This window comes from Solanum lycopersicum, chromosome 5 (assembly GCF_036512215.1).
Source record: "Solanum lycopersicum chromosome 5, SLM_r2.1".
NCBI lineage: Eukaryota > Viridiplantae > Streptophyta > Magnoliopsida > Solanales > Solanaceae > Solanum > Solanum lycopersicum.
The window spans coordinates 11200550-11221283 of NC_090804.1; the positions used below are offsets into that span (position 1 = coordinate 11200550).

General features: G+C 35.6%; 1 protein-coding gene and 1 pseudogene across 1 annotated transcript; one reads left to right on the top strand and one right to left on the bottom strand.

Annotated features, from left to right (window-relative positions):
• Positions 1-425: 425 nt before the first annotated feature.
• LOC138348518 (arabinogalactan O-methyltransferase 1-like) lies at positions 426-1508 on the bottom strand. Its single transcript, XM_069297930.1, has one exon. It carries the CDS (start codon positions 1375-1377, stop codon positions 514-516), a length of 864 nt encoding a protein of 287 aa, XP_069154031.1. The 5' UTR covers positions 1378-1508; the 3' UTR covers positions 426-513.
• Positions 1509-12982: 11474 nt separating this feature from the next.
• LOC138348647 (uncharacterized) lies at positions 12983-16848 on the top strand (annotated as a pseudogene).
• The last annotated feature ends 3886 nt before the right edge of the window (positions 16849-20734 follow it).

Genomic DNA, 20734 nt, shown 5'->3' on the forward strand with positions numbered 1-20734 from the left:
TTGGCTCAGCTTAAAAGCTGGTCAAACTGACTTAAAAGCTGATTTTTGACTTATTTAGCTGTTTGGCAATACTCAAAACAGCTTATTTTATGTTAAAAAAAACTTATTTTAAGCCAAAAGTTAAAAGCTGGGGTTGCTTTTTTTTTTTAGCTTATAAGCTGTTTTAAGTTGACCACATTTTTATCTTTTTGTGCTTAATATTTTTATACAATCTCCAAATTATCCATATAACCCTAACATTTCTTTCTTCCATTTTTCCCTTTTCACGGTTGACATAACAACTTCAGCGCTTTTATCCAAACGCGTAACTGCTTATTTTAAAAATAAGTTTCAGCACTTCTAAAAGTACTTTTTTAAAGCTGCTTTTACTAAGCACGTCCAAATGGACCCTAAGTAGAATAGTCTAAAACAAAGAAAACTTGGAATTTGTAAAAAAATCAATGCCATTATATAAATAACATTGGGAATGGAAAGAAAGTGAAGAAAATTATAAAGTAAAAGCTTAGATGCATTCTAACAAAAACTATCTCCCACATTAGACGCTGGTGGAATCTCAAAATGCCAAAGCCTTCCTACCCCTTTGACCAAATATTTTCTACACAAGAATAGTTCTGCATAAACTTTCTCTACTTTCCGTTCCACATCATGTAAAAACACATGGGTAACGCCTTTTCCTTTTCTGTTTCTCGCCATAACCGCCGCCGAATAGATGGCTGCCATTCTACCTGGTGCTTCTGCAAAATACCCTCGAGGTGCATCGATCATAATCAAATCCCATTCCTTATCGTAAACCTCATTCGATAGCATATCTAGTGCTAATTTACATTCATGATTGCCGCGTAGAAAAGATTTCTTCGCTGAACAATCTGGCTCTTTACGGTAATGCTCAACTAAATCATCTGCCTCTGATAACATCGTTCGATATTTCACTGTCTCCGCGTGCAGAAACGGGGCGTCTTTTACGATTGTTTCCACCCATTTCGGATCTTCCTCTAAAAACAATGTGTTCCCACGGGAATTAAATGAGGCCCACATCTGTGAATCATGACCCAAACCAAATACAAGGAAATTACAAGGAGTGCGATTTTTCAAAACGTCAAACGATATTCGGATTTCGTTGATGTTTTGTTGAGGTATCACTCGCGATGTGGCATAGTGTAAAATTGCATCAAGCAAGATTTGCTGTGAATTCAAATTTTTGGCATGATCATCAACCAGAAATTTCTCTTGAGATTTATTGTTGTTGCAACCGATCCAATTATTTGATGTTTTGAGAAAAAGAGAAATGAAAAGTGCACTTCCTAATAAACCTACTAATGATATAACAAGGCACCATGATCTCTCTGGCTTGAAATGGCTATGGTTTTGTTTTTGCATAATTTTTTTTTTTTTTTGAAGAGATGAAAATTGATATGTGATTTTGAAGTATGATCTCTATGGAGAAAAAACAAGGCTTTTATAAGAGTAATTTTATGAGACTAGTGACTTGCACGTTATAGACGTGAATAGTCATGGATTATATAGATATATCCTATAATTATTGGCACCCATTATTTTAATATACAACTATCTATATGTATTATTTGTAGGTACAAACCAAATTATATATTAGGCATAATTTGTGGGCAATTAATGAACGCATGGTAAACTTATTCTGATCTTGGTTATTGAAGGGACATTAATAACAGTCAATGTTTTAGTTTATTCATATTTATACGTTACTAATTGTATTTATTTTTTATATCTCAATTTTAATTATTAACTGTCCTTATAATTTTTTTTATAATCAGTCAAAGCAAATTAATTTTTAGAAACAGTCATAAACATTTATGACTATTTCTTAAAAACTAATTTGGTTTGACTGATTATAAAAATTATAAAGACATTTAATATAAAAAGACATTTAGTATAAATGTCCCTTTCTGAAAAACTAATTTGCATGGACTGATATAAAAATTATAAAGACATTTATATTAAATGCCTTTTAACATATATATAATATGTATATCTATATAATATTATAAAAGATGCATTTAATTAAATGATTATTTTCTTTGTCCATTTTTGATAGTTATGTTGCGATTTCAAAGTCAATTTGGTTATTTTTCAAAATTAAATTAGATTACACTATTTTGATATTTTATGAAAAATAAAATTAGATATTTAAAAACTATACAAAAATTACCATAAATTTCAGTTATGTATATTAATATGATGAAATACATTGTAAAACGTTAGTCAAAGTTATTATTGTTTAAATATTAAAATAAAAACATGACAATTAAAAATAGATAAAATAATATTTTTCAAAAACCAATTTGCATTGACTAATTATAAAAAGTCAAAATGGTCTAATTGACCCTTGAATTTACAGGAGCTTATATTACAGACACTTCTACTTAATTTTTCATCAACTAAGTCCTTAAACTAAGTCAAAAAAAGATTATTAAGCCCTCCTACTATGTGTGTAGTTTACTCACCCTTAAATAGATGATATGCCATATAAATCGGTAAAACTTCACTAAATTAATCTAGGTAAAACTATGAAGTATTATTATGTTGTAGAGATATTATTTAATCGATAAATTGATATTATGGATTTAAAGAGTTTTTGAGATTCAATGAAGGTTAATTTTAATTAAATCAAAAGCATTGTATCTTACTAATTTATGTATTGTATTTACTAATTAACATAGAAAATAAATTTATTATATATAAAGAGTACAATGAATACATCAAAGTTGATAATAAAGTTGAAGATGATACAATACCTTTGAAATCAGTTATGCGTAAAGAACATTGTATCTAGAACTCTTCACAATCTTATGGTGTAGTTCAAAAAGCAACACCAGAGCTTTTGGATATAATAAGAAAAGTGATGAGTTTCAACTATATTTAATTTTAATTGAGAACAAAACGCAATAAAATTATATTTCACTAAATTATCTTAGATATATTTGTCTTTTGAATTATTAATTTATAATATTAATGAGACCATATATTTATATAAGGCTCTTTTGAAAATATATTATCTTGTTATTTTATAAAATTGGATTGTTTTTTTCATTAGCCCAAATCTGACCGGAGATAAATATTATCTTAAAAAAATTATTAATTTACAAAATAATAATTTAGTGAGATTTTTCGTAATAACATGTCATAATTATATTCATTAACTAATTCAAAAAAAAATATTAACTAAATATATTAGTAAATATTAATCTTTTAACTCCACACAACCGCACAAAACTTAAGCAGCAGTAGCCCCTCCTCTTCTCCTCTCTCTATTGTGGGGTCCATTCCGATGTGTCAAACTTGATAAATCTCACAATATCAAAGATTGACAGATTTGGAAGAAATTGGATATACATGTGTTTAATTTGCTTGGCTGATTTCTCTTTCGCTTTTCTTAAAGTCAAATGTTGGTAAAATGTGAAGAAGAAGAAGAAGAAAATATTTTTCTTCTGTAGCATATCTGGAGGCTACTACATTTGTTCTCTATAAAAGGGGGGATCACTCTTCATTCTCATATGCACCAAAAAAACAAACAAAGGGAGAAATAGAGAGTGAAGAATCACCGAAAAATGGTTTGTAAGGAAAAATAGAGAGTGTGAGCGATATTGTAGTGAGGTGGGTTCTCATACCAACAAGTGTAAAAATTCTTACTATAGTGATATCAGTTGCTCCTCACGGGTCGTGATTTTTTCCTTATTCAGGAGGAGTTTCATGAAAATTTTGGTGTCATTATTACTCTTTTTGTTCTTGTTGATTAATTGTATTGTTATTTTTCGCTTTTATAGCTTTTATTAAAGCAAATATTATTTCTGTTGCGGGTTTATTCCCAACAATTTGTATCAGAGCACAACTCATTCACAAAAATGTATTTTTGCAACCTATTCAGTACTCAGTGACAAAAAAATATCTGGAGTAAAGTACAAGGTAAGAAAAATCAATGGTGACAATGATTTCTCAATGTGACAGAGAAGGATGAGGTATTTACTCATACAACATGGTTTGCACAAGGCATTAGGCGGCAAATTCAAAAAGCCTGAATTCATGAAACTCAAGGATTGGGAAGAATGAATGAAAAAAGTGCTAGTGCATCAAGTTGCACTAAACTGATGATGTGGTTAATAACATCATTGATAAAGCTAGTGCATGTGAAATTTGGACAAAGTTAAAAAATCTATACATGTCCAAGACGTTGACAAATAAATTTACCTAAAGAAACAATTATACGTCCTACATATGAGTGAAGGTATAATTTTCTTTGTCCCATTTAAATGAGTAAAGATCAGGGAGGAAGACAAAGTCATAATGCTTCTAAACTCATTGCCATCTTCCTACAATAATTTGGCAATAACCATTTTAAATGGTAAGTTTTCTATTGAGTTAAGGGATGTCACAACATCCCTTATGCTTAAAATAAAGATGAGATAAAAGCCTGAAAAATCACGACCACACTCTCATCTCAAAAAGCAGAGGGAAGAGTTATCGAAGAGCACAAGCAACTATGGTAGAGCAGGAGCTCGTGAAAAGTCAAAGAACAAAGCAACTACCAGAAAAATGAGGACAACACAATTGTCATGGTGTAAAATAATGACAATGTTGTTCTCCTCATTAACAAAGAAGTGAAATGCATATGCTTTGCAGGTGTAGAGTCAACACATCAATATCTTACCCTACCACACCGGTAAAAGTTCTTTTAGATATGTAGCAAGTGATTTTGACAATGTAAAAATGGATAACACAAGTTTCTCAAAGATTTCGGGGATCGGAGAAGTTTACATAAAGACAAATGTCTATGCACACTAATTTTGAAAGATGTGTGACATATACCTAATTTGCAAATGAACTTGATCTCAAGAGTTGCTTTGGATCGAGATGGATATGAGAGCTACTTCACAAATAAAAAATGAAATCTCACCAAAGTATCAATGGTTATTACAAAAGGAGTTGCTCATGGTACGCTGTACGGGATAAATGTAAAAATATGCCAAGGTGAATTCAATGCGATTCATGAAGGAATTTCTGCAGAAAAGGATTGCAAATTCTTGTAAAAAAATTACACGTCTCTTTTTCCAAATGTATAACGATAAAACCTTGTAACTATTATTTATTTGATAATAAACATAGCGTCTCATTTCAAACATCATCTAAAAGAAAGTTGAATATATTTGATTTGGTATATTCTGATGTTTGTGGTTCAATGGAGATAGTTACAATGAGCGGTAATAAATCTTTTGTTACTTTCAACAGTTTCATGTTTTGGTATAAAGGGAGACATGTCGAAAGTTAAAACTTCTCTGAACTGACAACCAAGAAGAGTACACTTCAAGAGAATTTGAAGAGTACTGGTTAGACCATGGAATCATACATGAAAATACAGTTCTTGTAACCCCAAAACACAATGGTGTTGCTGAGAGAATGAATCGCTGAGAGAAGAAATGACACAATTATTGAGAAGGTGGAAATCATTCTCATAATGGATCAATTACCTAAGTCATCTTATCAATCGTAGTCCATTTGCTTAATTGGAGTTTGACATTCCGAAGAGAGTTTGGACAAACAAGGTGGTGTCTTACTCGCATCTAAAAGTGTTTGATTGCAAATCTTTTGCACATATATCGAAGGATTAAAGAATCAAGCTAGATCATATATTAGTTCTCTGCATATTCATCAAATTTGGAGATGAAGAGTTTGAGTACAGACTATGGGATCCTCTAAAGAAGAAGGTCATCAAAAGGAGAAATATAATCTTCCAAGAAAGTGAAGTTGGAATTGCTGACAAGAAAAAAAATGGTACAATCTCTAATCTTGTCATCATTCCCTTTACTACTAACCATCTCATAACTACATAAAGTACTATCAATGAAGTTGCTCAGCAAGAAGAGCAACCTAATGAGATTGTTGAGCAGGTGGAGAAACTTGATGACAATACCGAGCAATTGGAGTAGCCGTAAGAACAAGAAAAATATCAACCTCTAAGGAGATCATAAAGACAAAGGGTAGAGTCATCCAAGTAACCTTCCTCGGAGAATGTCTTCATCAATGATGAGGGTGAGCGAGAAAGTCTTAAAGAGATGTTTTCCTATCCAGAAAAGAGTCAATGGATGAAAGCCATACAAGAATAGATGGAATCTCTACAGAAAAATGACATATACAAGCTAGTTGAACTTCAAACGACAAAAGACCACCTAAGTACAAGTGGGTCTTTAAACTGTCGAAAGATGGAAATGATAAGTTGGTCGGATATAAAACTCGATCGACTATAAAAGGCTTTGATAAAAAGAAAGGTATTTATTTTGATGATATATTTTCACCTGTTGTCAGAATGACTTCTATTATAACTATTTTGAGCCTAACAGCTAGCCTTGATATTGAAATTTAGCAATTAGACGTGAAAATTGCATTTTTTTAAAATTATTTATATGGAGCAACCAGAGAGATTTGAAGTATCTGAAAAGAAACACATGGTGTGCAAATTGGTATAGGTGGAAACAGGCACTAGGGCAATGGTACAAAAAGTTTGACTCTTTGATAAAAAGGCAAACATACACAAAGACCTGTTCTGATCCATGTGTATACTTCAAAAGATTTTCTAACAACAATTTTACAATTTTATTGTTGTATGTTGATGAAATGTTAATTTTAGGACAAGACAAAGAGTTGATTGAAAGGTTGAAGAGAGATTTGTCTAAGTCATTTGACAAGAAAGACTTGGGTCCGTCACAATAAATTCTAAGGATGAAAATCGTTCGAGAACGAATAAAAAAATTATAATTATGTCAAGAGAAGTACGTTGAATGTGTACTAGAATGCTTCAACATTAAGAGTGATAAACCTGTTAGCACACCTCTTCTAGTCATCTAAAGTTGAGCAAACCTGTTAGTTGCTCCTTTAGGCTGTAGTTTTTCCCTATTCATTCATGAGGATTTCCACATAAAATTTGGATGTCATTATTGCTTTTTTTATTCTTGTTAATTAATCGTACTATTGTATCGCTTTTATTGCTTTTATTATCACAAATATTATTTCTGTTGCGGTTCATTCCCTACACATATTCTCGTAGTAAATCAGTCAAAAGCCACCAGAAAAAGTTATACCACCATTTGTCTTGCAGGCAGGACCATCTATACTCTCTCCCTCGCCCGTATCCATTTCCGCTACACACACCTCCACCATTTTTCTTTCTTCCTTCTCCAATATTCACATAATCAACACCCTTAATTAGTTGTTGCACCACCAGCTTTTATTGACAAACCTCTTCACACCATTACCTGCCTCGTTCTCCTCTCTACTATCTTTATTTCTCTACACCATCAACGACCCCTACTAACTACCAATAACCGCATACATACCAGCATGCCACTTGCAAATTCCTTTCTCGCCTGGCGAAAAAGAGACTTGCACTGCTTCTTTCTCTCATTTCACTGAGATTTAGTAGACTCCAATGAGCATCATCATGAAACCAACCTCGTTATTCCCCTTCATTGATAATAATCGTGATGTGAAGGAGGTGTCAACGTCAAGGTCTACTAAAGAAAATGACAGTTGGTGTGGAGAAAGAGGAAAAAGTGTTGGACAGGGATAGGGATAACTGCAAAAAATGGGAGTGGTGGAAGAAGACGTTTTTTTTCAAATTTATTCGTTTATAATTTTAATATTTGTAAAATTCAATATGGTATTAGTTGCCTTTGAAATATGTGTAGTCACACACTCTCGCGTACTCATCCATATTAATGTTATATAAGCTTGGTCCATCAGAAGGAGTTTGATATATTGTGTTTTATTGAGTTATAAAGAGTTAAATAAAAGAGTTCATAATACAAACTAGTACAAATAAATGGCCTATTAGATTATTTCTTCTTATGAAAAGGATAAATATATTCTCAAAATATGGTAAATGGTAAGTAGATGTCATTCATCATATTTTTGGGACATTGGTGCCTCTACCATTCAAAACTCGAGCATACATGTTATTCACTGTGACGGAAGACTAAATAGGAATACGTGACACAATCTTATTCGTCTATCCGATATTAAATAAATATTGAATATGTGGATAAGATCATGACACGTGTATCTCTGTTAGTAGAAAGGGTATATATGCTCTAGTTCTCAATAACTGCATTTGCATTGATTGATTATAAAATTAGGGATAATGCACAAGTACCCGTCAACCTATGTCTAAAATCTCAGAGACACTTATATTATACTAAAGTCCTATTACCCCTTGAACTTATTTTATTAATAATTTTCTACCCCTTTTCGGCCTACGTGACATTATCTTGTGGGCCCAACACTAGTTGACTTTTTTTTTTCAAGCTAGTGCCTCGTAGGCCAAAAAGGGGTAGAAAATTACTTATAAAATAAGTTCAGGGAGGTAATAGGACCTTAGTTTAGTATAAGTGTTTCTCTGAGATTTCGAGCATAGATTGAGGGGGTACTTGTGCATTTTTCCTAAAAATTATAAAGACATTTGTATAAAATATCTTTTTCACATCATATATATATATATATATATATATATATATATATATATATATATATATATATATATATATATATATATATATATATATATATATATATAACGTATCATATTTATCACATTTCGTATTAAAAAAAACAATGGCTATTTAATCTATGAAAAGACCCCATATATATATATATATACAACGTATCATATTTATCATATTTCGGAAGTATAATTTATTAAAAAAAAAACAATGGCTATTTAATCTATGAAAAGACCCTAAATTTTTTATGAAACTTTGAATATGAGAAATTGAAAATAACGTCTTCCTTTTTGATAAAAATGTATTCCGTTATATATCAAATAGAAAAATCTTCTTTTCCCGATATAGAAAAAATCTCTCACTTAAATTGTGGACGGATTCCTATAAATTTATAATGAAAAAACTTGTATTCGCTATAACATTACTAAAAAAAGATTAGTAATAAATTTAAAGATTTTACATTCACATGAAAACAAAAATTTGTGAAAGCAAATATTAAAAATAGGAAAATGACATCTCCACGAAAATTATTTTTCCTAAAAAGTGATTTTTCCACCTATCGAAAACCCTCATAAATTTTGCTTTTCTGTAGCCTAATAGCAAATTGAAGTTGTTACAAAACTTTCTCAAATGGGTCTTGTGGGGTAGGAATTTTGTTTGGTAATCTGAAGTTCATAAAAACAAAAAAAAGATCTCAAAGTTTAGTATTTTCTTGAAAAATAATATTTGCATCTTAAGTCATCAAAAAAGTATATAAAATAAAAATGACTACTTACCATGTATATTGTTTTCTTATCATGTATAGTTTTCTTGTAACCTTATCATCTTCATTATAAGAACAAAGAAATCAATGGTTTTCCCTTTATTCATAAACACAAGATCTTTATACTACATTTTGGATAATTGATTAGATATAAGTTTTGTGATCGAGAAATAAAAATTGGAAATTTGGAATTGCGTTTAAATAAAGAGAAGGAGAAAATCAATCTCTTGAGTAAACATCAAGAAATGTAGAGAAAAGAAAAATGGTTACTGATGACAATATAGGACAATAAGAAGATTCTCATATTCCCACCGTTTTAATACATGCGAGATATATAGATTGTAGTTATAAATCTGTCCCCCAAATAAAATAAACACAAATTTTTGCAAATAACTATTATTATAAACTTAATTATATTTCGTAACTCTAATTGCATATAAACGAGCTGTAGTTACTGTTTCATTTGCATAATTTATGAATTTATATAGTTCACGTATATATTTATATAATTAGTTATTTTTGTAATAAATTTATATAATTATAAACATTAAACTATATAAATTATATTATACAAATTTTTTGCGTGAGAAATATAATCCGATAAATATTTTATTTTTTTACTTATATTTATTGAAGAGAAGAGAGTTTCAAAAAATTTAAACATGGCTTCTTCTCTGTAAAAATTATGGGTATTATGGTCATTTCCTTTATCAAACTAATCTAAATGTGTCTTGCCTCTAATTTGGAGTAAACACGTAACAATGCTTATTTTTCTTTTTTTTACCTCAGCCGGGAAGTGTGGGGTCCTGTTTCTCCTTGTTCCATGTTTCCAATTCTTTTTTTATTAATTATTCATCTGCCTTTTAATATATGATCTCACTTCATTAATCTCATTTCCTTCTATTAATTTGTGCCTCACAGCTTCTTCATTAAATTTTCCCATTTTATTTATTTTGCAGTAGATTTGTTATAAACATTGTATTATAGTGAATGTCTAATTATGTAGAGTCCTAGTAGGATATGGTTATGAATCCTACTTGGGGACCAAGTAAGGTTTTCCTTCTAAATAAATAAAGGGTTTTCCTTCATTGTATAAAAAATTGATAAAAGATCTATGAATCCTGAATATACTTCAAGAGAAATAAGAACTCTTTTCTCTTCTCCCTACTTTCTTCTTCTTCTAAATTTATATAATTTCATAACACGTTATCAGCACGATTGTTCTATTCTTTAAAAATGATGAAAAAGCGGAAAAAGTGCAAAAGACATCTTGCATAAGTTATGCAATAAGGTTCTTATATCTTTAAGGTATGGTTTATCTTTATGTTCTAATTATTTATGTAACAGATCTGGAGGTACCATCTAAAATAAGTATTTAAAGAGACTTGTCAACTTTCTATACATTTAATTTTAATCGACTAGGAAGAAAATTCTTTAATTTTTTTTAATAATTAAATAAGCACAATTTAGTGAAAGATATGTTTTCAATCTTTATGTGAGGTACGTGATCTATTAAACTATATCTATTAAATGCTAGTGTTGATTATAAGAAATCAATATTCTCAATTTTGTGTGTAATTATGATATGTGATCATATTAATGGTCATCAAAAGTGATAAATTTGCAATTATTTTAAAGGCTTGAGGTTGAGCCTCATTGAGGGTAAGACGATAAATTTAAGTTTTATCGCACCAAAAAAGATAAGACGATGGATTCAAGTCCAATTGCACCAAGATGGTAAGACGATAGATTCATGTCTAATCGCACCAAGAGGGTAAGACATCAGAATTCTTGATGCTTTGTGATGAAAGATGTTGGATTCAAGTCCCTCATTGATTTATGGCATAAGACGTTGAGTTTGAGTCTCAATGCACCATATTGATGATATTATGATGACTAAGGGAAATAATGAGTTTTTGATAAAATTAGTCATGAAATATATCTCGTTAAGCAGATCCATTCCCTAAAGTGAATGTAGCAGTGCATAAATGTCTAAAAGAAGACAATTGATTGAATGATGCACATGAATATTGAATGAGGTACTAAGTTATCAGAATTTGATGTACTTAGATGATTGTGTTCCATTCATGAAGAATGAGAGCCTTTGATAAATGGTAAAAATACAGCTCCATTCTTTAGAGTGAATGAGGTGATAAGCCACCATGCTAGACGTGAATTTTCTTGTACTCCTTGTTAACAAGGCAAGTTAATTGTGAGACCATCATAAATGAAAGTTGAGATTGAATTCTCTGCGTTCTAGGAACGTATACATATATTTGTGGACCTAGTCATCCACCTAGTAGATTGTTTAATATTTAATGGTCCTAATAAATGTTTCTTCTATATGGTCTCATGTGTGCCTATTATTATCTCGTAACTTGATGTTTGCAAAAATGTTGGCACGAATAATATGTTACATGCACAATTTTCTTCAGTTAGTTCATTCAATGATAGAATCACGACTCACCTAAAGGGTAAAGTAATTGAGAAGAAATAAATCTAAAAATTACTCTTGGAGTAATAATGTAACGACCTGTTAGTTGTTTTGAGCAGTAGAGTTTATTTCTGGTAATAAATGTCGGGGTCGACGGATCCCACGACGGACCGTCATGAGCACGACGGACCGTCGAGGGGGTCTCGTTCCAAAACACTTAGATTCTAAAAATTTAGGTACTGAGAACAACTCGCTGAACTTCGCGACGACATGAAAGGACGGACCGTCATGGGCACGACGGACCGTCACAGACCCTTTGATGAAATTTAGTCTTTGAACTTTGTGACGGAAGCAGCAGGACGGACCATCGCAGGCACGATGGGCCGTCACAGGTTGCGTAACCCTGACTGGGTCGGATTTCTGTTAAAAGTTTTAAGAGGCATTTTGGACTATTCCTGCTTATAATTATAAAGTTAGTGGGTTAAGGTTAATAATTCAATTACTTGGGGGTTATAGGAGATAACCTTGGAATAAATAGTGGGTTACTTTTAGCATCTTTTATACTTAATTATATGGTAATTAGGGTAAAAGAAAAAGGGTTGGAATAAGGAGAAAATTAAAAAGAAAAGAAGAGAGAACGAGCGAGAGAGAAAGAAGAACGAAGAGAAAGCAAAAAGCATTGGAAAAGTAGATTGCTTGATCACGAATCTTCGGTGGAGGTAGGTTATGGTTTATGCTATTTCATAGTAAAACTCTTAATAGCGAATGATATGTATTGGGTAGTATTGTAAAGTCTTCTATATGCTTAATTGTATGCTTGCATGATGTGATTATGTAATTGTAATGGGTTGGAAAGATAAGGTTGTGAAGCTTAAACCTAAAACCCTCTCTGTTAATGATGATGCCTTGGTATAAAAGAAGGCTTGATGAACTCAAAGATTGAGGTTAATGGATCGGGTGTCACGAACCAACACGGAGTATTTGGGGATCGGGTGTCACGAACCGACACGTAGTATTAGGGGATCGGGTGTCACGAACCGACACGTAGTATTAGGGGATCGGGTGTCACGAATCGACACGTAGTATTAGGGGATCGGAGTATCACGTTTCGACACCAGGATAGTAAAAAGAATGGATCTTGAATTATGTTAATGTACTCAATTTAAAGAACCTATTTCCCAAACGAGTATGATGTGGAGGCGTGAGTCCTCATAGATGTGCTTGGGTTGTGGCCAATGGTTATGGTACTTGCTGTTGTTATCTGTTGAGTATTGTAGTTGATTTTATGATATTATTTGATGTATATTGCTTTCTATTTTGAGTTGGCCGATGATACCTACTCAGTACTTGTGCCTTGTACTGACCCCTACTTGTATGTTTCTTTCTTTGTCATTTGTGGAGTGCAGCAAACGTGTCATCGATTCCGACTCAACCGCAACTCTAGCCAGACTTCAGCATAATCAGATTTCAGGGTGAGCTATTGTTCCTAGCTCAGACTGGATTCTTTCCTCGCGTCTTGATGTCTTGAAGTTCGGACATAGACCATTTCTTTTACTTATTTTAGCTTCTTAGATACTCTTAGATTTAGTAATTTGAGGATAGATGTTCTTGTGATAATGACTTCCAGATTTTGGGGGAATGATAAGTATTGAATTTAAGAAGTTATTAATTGATTTCATTAATGAGTTTTAAGTCTTCCGCATTATACTCTGTTTATTATGGTTTAAATGTTGGGGTTTAGATTGGTTGGTTCGCACACATAGGAGGGTAAGTGTGGGTGCCACTCGCGGTTCGTTTTGGGTCGTGACAAACTTGGTATCAAAGCATTAGGTTCGTTGGTCTCATCACACAAGAACAAGTCTAGTAGAGTCTTGAGGAACGGTAGGGGGACGCCTTTACTTTTCTTTGAGAGACTACAATACTTTAGGAAAATTCCATTCTTTCTTTCTTTCATGCTATTACTTGGGTCCAATTGGTATCTAGGTGATACAAATTGGTATCTGACCATCTTCACTCTATTTCGCAGATGGTTAGAACTAGAGCAACAACCGCGCCAACACCAACACCGGCAAGACAAGATGCGTCTGAGCCAGCCACTGGGGCTGTAGCTCAAAGAGGGGCAGTGACAAGAGGCCGTGGCAGAGGTCGCGGGAGGACGTCCTCTAGAGGAAGAGGACAAGCACCTGGCCCATCTAGTACTAGGGCGGTGACTCCTCCACCGACTGAGGAAGTAGTAAGAGAGGGGGAGGAAAGGGAGAACGAGCAAGTGCAGAATGAGGAATTACCACCCCAACCTACCCCAGAGATGATTAATCAGGTTCTTGCTTATCTTAGCGGGTTATCTGATCAGGGCCAGACACCTCCAGTGTTTTCTGCACCAGCACCTCAGGTTCCGTGAGTAAAACATGCAGCTGCTGTGGCTCCCCGCATGGATGACTCATTGGAAATAGGCACGTTTCCTCGGTTGACTACAGGGCCTATAATGACAAGTGATCAGCATGAACTTTTCAGTAAGTTCTTGAAATTGAAACCTCCAGTCTTCAAGGGTACTGAATCTGAGGATGCCTATGATTTTCTGGTTGATTGTCATGAGCTACTACACAAGATGGGCATAGTAGAACGATTTGGCGTCGAGTTTGTGACCTATCAATTTCAGGGGAACGCCAAAATGTGGTGGCGATCGTATGTTGAGTGTCAACCAGCACAAGCACCACCTATGACTTGGGCATCGTTCTCTAGCTTGTTTATGGAGAAGTATATACCCCGAACTTTGAGGGATAGGAGGAGAGATGAGTTCCTGAGCCTAGAGCAAGGCAGGATGTCGGTTACTGCGTATGAGGCTAAGTTTCGTGCATTATCCAGGTATGCCACCCAGCTTTGCTTCAGTCCACAAGAGCGGATTCGCCGTTTCGTGAAAGGGTTGAGGTCAGATTTACAGATCTCAGCTTTACAGGTAGCTGCTGCAGCAAAATCCTTTCAGGAGGTGGTAGATTTCGTGATAGAAGTGGAGGGAGTGAAGCCAAATGACTTCACCATGGCATCAGCAACTAAGAAGTTTCGTAAGGAAGGAGAGTTTAATGGTTCTTATTCTAGAGGGCAGAGTTCAGGAGGTTATCCAGCCCGACCCATTCAATCTTCACTACAGACTGTAGCTGGGGGTCCACCGCAGACCGGTCAACATTTCTCTGAGTTTGGAGGTTATCCCCAGACTCCGTCGTTCTCACAAAGACCTATGCTTGAATCTAGAGATTGTTATGGATGTGGAGAGACTGGACATATTAGGAGAAATTGTCCAAAATCGAGTTACAGACCCCCAATAATTAGAGGTAGAGGTGGTCATGGAAGAGGCCATTATTCGGGAGGACGTGGTGGCCGAGGTAATGGTGGTTATCAAAACGGCCGGGGTAATGGGCAGACAGGTGATAGGGCCCATTGTTATGCTTTCCCTGGGAGGTCTGAAGCGGAGACATCTGATACTGTTATCACAGGTAATCTTTTGATTTGTGATTGCATGGCTTCTGTATTATTTGATCCTGGATCCACATTTTCATATGTATCTTCCTCATTTGCTACTGGTCTTAATTTACATTGTGAATTGCTTGACATGCCTATTCGTGTTTCTACTCCGGTGGGTGAGTCTGTGATAGTTAAAAAGGTGTATAGGTTTTGTCCTGTGACTTTTATGGAGAGCAATACTCATGTAGACTTGGTTATCTTAGAAATGGTTGACTTCGATGTAATTCTGGGTATGACTTGGGTTTCTCCAAATTTTGCAATCTTAGATTGTAATGCTAAAACTGTAACGTTGGCCAAGCCTGGGACAGATCCGTTAGTGTGGGAGGGTGACTACACTTCCACTCCAGTTCGTATCATCTCCTTCCTTCGCGCTAAGAGAATGGTTAGAAAGGGTTGTTTAGCTTTCTTGGCATACCTCAGGGATGATACTACCCAAGTACCTTCAATTGAGTCGGTTTCAATAGTCCGTGAGTTTCTGGATGTGTTTCCTGCAGACCTTCCTGGTATGCCACCGGATAGGGATATCGACTTTTGCATTGATCTGGAGCCGGGTACTCGTCCCATTTCCATACCCCCTTATAGGATGGCTCCCGCTGAGTTAAGAGAGTTAAAGCCCCAACTTCAAGAGTTGTTAAGCAAAGGCTTTATTAGACCAAGTGCATCCCCTTGGGGTGCTCCTGTTTTGTTTGTGAAGAAGAAGGATGGAAGTTTTCGGATGTGCATTGACTACAAACAACTGAATAAGGTAACTATTAAGAACAAGTTCCTCTTTCTCGCATCGATGATTTGTTCGATCAGTTACAAGGTGCTTGTACCTTCTCAAAAATCAATTTGAGATCTGGGTATCATCATTTGAAAATACGGGCAACGGATGTGCCCAAGACTGCTTTTCGGACCAGGTATGGGCATTATGAGTTCTTAGTAATGTCTTTTGGGCTTACGAATGCCCCGGCTGCTTTCATGAGCTTGATGAATAGGATTTTTAAGCCATGCCTGGATCTCTTTGTCATTGTATTCATTGATGATATACTGGTATACTCAAAGAGCAAGAAAGAACACGAGGAGCACTTGAGAATGGTATTGGAAATGTTGAGGGAGAAAAAGCTTTATGCTAAATTCTCTATGTGTGAGTTTTGGCTAGATTTAGTGTCCTTCTTGGGGCATGTGGTTTCTAAGGATGGAGTGATGATGGATCCTTCTAAGATCGAAGCAGTGAAGAGTTGGGTAAGACCTACTAATGTTACAGAGGTAAGGAGCTTCGTTGGTTTAGCTAGCTACTATCGTCGATTTGTCAAGGGATTTTCTTCCGTTGCTTCCCAATTGACAAACTTGACTAAGCAGAGTGTTCCATTTGTATGGTCGGACGAGTGTGAAGAAAGCTTTCAGAAGCTCAAGAATGGTCGGACGAGTGTGAAGAAAGCTTTCAGAAGCTCAAGACTTTGTTGACTACTGCACCGATTCTTACCCTGCCAGTGGAAGGTAAGAATTTCATTGTTTACTGTGATGCATCCTATTCTGGTTTGGGTGCAGTGCTAATGCAAGAGAAGAATGTAATTGCTTATGCCTCGAGGCAATTAAAGGTGCATGGACGTAATTATCCAACCCACGATTAGGAGTTAGCGGCAGTAGTGTTTGCATTAAAGCAATGAAGACATTATCTATATGGGGTTAAATGTGAAGTCTATACGGATCATCGTAGTTTACAGTATGTCTTTACTCAGAAAGATTTGAATTTGAGACAGAGGAGATGGATGGAACTACTGAAGGACTATGATATCACTATCTTGTATCATCCGGGAAAAGCTAATGTTGTGGCAGATGCTTTAAGTAGAAAGGCAGGGAGCATGGGAAGTCTAGCCCACTTGCAGGTTTCTAGACGCCCATTGGCTAGAGAGGTTCAGACTCTAGCTAATGACTTTATGAGGCTAGAAATAAATGAGAAGGGAGGATTCGTGGCCTGTGTGGAGGCAAGATCTTCCTTTCTTGATAAGATTAAAGGAAAGCAGTTTACCGATGAGAAACTGATCCGGATCCGAGATAAGGTGTTGCGAGGAGAGGCTAAAGAAGCAAAAATCGACGAGAAAGGTTTATTGAGAATTAAGGGAAGGGTATGTGTACCCCGCGTCGATGATTTAATTCACATTATTCTTACAGAGGCTCATAGTTCAAGGTATTCTATACATCCTGGTGCAACCAAGATGTATCGTGACCTAAAACAACATTTTTGGTAGAGTAGGATGAAGCGTGACATTGTTGATTTTGTTGCTCAATGCCCGAATTGTCAGCAAGTAAAATATGAACACCAGAAGCCTGGAGGGACACTTCAGAGAATGCCCATTTCTGAATGGAAGTGGGAGAGAATTGCAATGGACTTCGTGGTTGGTCTTCCAAAGACGATAGGTAAGTATGACTCTATTTGGGTGATTGTTGACAGATTAACTAAGTCTGCTCACTTTATTCCGGTTAAGGTGACTTACAATGCAGAGAAGTTAGCCAAACTTTACATCTCAAAAATTGTTCGATTGCGCGGACTTCCACTTTCCATCATATCAGATAGAGGTACGCAGTTTACTTCTAAGTTTTGGAAAACATTGCATGCCGAGTTAGGTACTAGGTTGGATCTTAGTACTGCATTTCACCCTCAGACTGATGATCAGTCTGAGCGAACGATTCAAGTTTTAGAGGATATGCTTCGTGCATGTGTGATAGAGTTTTGTGGTCATTGGGATAACTTCTTACCCTTAGCAGAGTTCTCATACAACAATAGCTATCACTCAAGTATTGATATGACCCCATTTGAGGCACTGTATGGGAGAAGATGTAGGTCGCCCATTGGGTGGTTTGATGCATTTGAGGTTAGACCTTGGGGTACTGACCTTCTGAGGGAATCGTTAGATAAAGTGAAATGCATTCAAGAAAAGCTTTTAGCGGCTCAAAGTAGGCAGAAAGAATATGCAGATCGAAAGGTTAGAGACTTAGAGTTTATGGAGGGTGAACAAGTCCTACTGAAGGTTTCACCCATGAAAGGGGTGATGCGGTTTGGTAAGCGAGGTAAGCTTAGTCCGAGGTACATTGGTCCATTTGAAGTTCTGAAGCGCGTGGGGGAGGTAGCTTATGAATTAGCTTTGCCCCCAGGACTCTCAGGAGTGCACCCGGTATTTCATGTGTCTATGCTGAAAAGATACCATGGGGATGGAAACTACATCATTCGTTGGGATTCAGTTCTTCTTGATGAAAATTTGTCTTATGAAGAGGAGCCTGTTGCCATTTTAGATAGAGAAGTCCGCAAGTTGAGGTCAAGGGAGATTGCATCCATCAAGGTCCAATGGAAGAATCGACCAATTGAAGAGTCCACTTGGGAGAAGGAGGCTGATATGCAAGAAAAATACCCACACCTGTTTACAGATTCAGATACTCCTTTTTGCCCTTGTTTTTCTTCTTGTGATAGTTCGGGGATGAACAATGGGTAAATTGGTATCTATTGTAACGACCTGTTAGTCGTTTTGAGCAGTAGAGTTTATTTCTGGTAATAACTGTCTGGGTCGACGGATCCCACGATGGACCGTCATGAGCACGACAGACCGTCCAGGGGGTCTCGTTCCAAAACACTTAGATTCTAAAAATTTGGGTACTGAGAACAACTCTCTGAACTTCGCGACGACATGGAAGGACGGACCGTCGTGGGCACGACGGACCGTCACAGACCCTTTGATGAAATTTAGTCTCTGAACTTTGTGACGAAAGCAGCAGGACGGACCGTCGCAGGCACGATGGGCCGTCACAGGTTGCGTAACCCTGACTGGGTCGGATTTCTGTTAAAAGTTTTAAGGGGCGTTTTGGACTATTCCTGCTTATAATTATAAAGTTAGTGGGTTAAGGTTAATAATTCAATTACTTGGGGGTTAAAGGAGATAACCTTGGAATAAATAGTGGGTTACTTTTAGCCTATTTTATACTTAATTATATGGTAATTAGGGTAAAAGAAAAAGGGTTGGAATAAGGAGAAAATTAAAAAGAAAAGAAGAGAGAACGAGCGAGAGAGAAAGAAGAACGAAGAGAAAGCAAAAAGCATTGGAAAAGTAGATTGCTTGATCACGAATCTTCGGTGGAAGTAGGTTATGGTTTATGCTATTTCATAGTAAAACTCTTAATAGCGAATGATATGTATTGGGTAGTATTGTAAAGTCTTCTATATGCTTAATTGTATGCTTGCATGATGTGATTATGTAATTGTAATGGGTTGGAAAGATAAGGTTGTGAAGCTTAAACCTAAAACCCTCTCTGTTAATGATGATGCCTTGGTATAAAAGAAGGCTTGATGAACTCAAAGATTGAGGTTAATGGATCGGGTGTCACGAACCGACACGGAGTATTAGGGGATCGGGTGTCACGAACCGACATGTAGTATTAGGGGATCGGGTGTCACGAACCGACACGTAGTATTAGGGGATCGGGTGTCACGAACCGACACGTAGTATTAGGAGATCGGGTGTCACGAACCGACACGTAGTATTAGGGGATCGGGTGTCACGAACCGACACATAGTATTAGGGGATCGGAGTGTCACGTTCCGACAACAGGATAGTAAAAAGAATGAATCTTGAATTATGTTAATGTACTCAATTTAAAGAACCTATTTCCCAAACGAGTATGGTGTGGAGGCGTGAGTCCTCATAGATGTGCTTGGGTTGTGGCCAATGGTTATGGTACTTGCTGTTGTTATCTGTTGAGTATTGTAGTTGATTTTATGATATTATTTGATGTATATTGCTTTCTATTTTGAGTTGGCCGATGATACCTACTCAGTACTTGTGCCTTGTACTGACCCCTACTTATATGTTTCTTTCTTTGTCATTTGTGGAGTGCAGCAAACGTGCCATCGATTCCGACTCAACCGCAACTCTAGCCAAACTTCAGCATAATCAGATTTCAGGGTGAGCTATTGTTCCTAGCTCGGACTAGATTCTTTCCTTCGCGTCTTGATGTCTTGAAGTTTGGACATAGACCATTTCTTTTACTTATTTTAGCTTCTTAGATACTCTTAGATTTAGTAATTTGAGGATAGATGTTCTTGTGATGATGACTTCCAGATTTTGGGGGAATGATAAGTATTGAATTTAAGAAGTTATTAATTGATTTCGTTAATGAGTTTTAAGTCTTCCGCATTATACTCTATTTATTATGGTTGAAATGTTGGGGTTTAGATTGGTTGGTTCGCACACATAGGAGGGTAAGTGTGGTTGCCACTCGCGGCTCGTTTTGGGTCGTGACAAATAAAATTGAAATTTACTCATAAAATAGTAAATCATAAATTTACTAAAGCAAAACGCACATGCATAGTAAACTTGGAGTTTACGAAAACTACTAATTTTATTAGTTGGCATGAATAATTTGGTCATCCCAAAGATGTGCATACTGAGTAATGGACATATATTGAAAAAATGAAGATTCTTTCAGAATTCTTTACGCTGCTTGTTCTCGTGATAAAGTTGATTGGAT

What these genes read in the sequence shown, in the direction of transcription:
- LOC138348518 (XM_069297930.1), bottom strand. Translation starts at nt 1,377, where the DNA reads ATGCAAAAACAAAACCATAGCCATTTCAAGCCAGAGAGATCATGGTGC.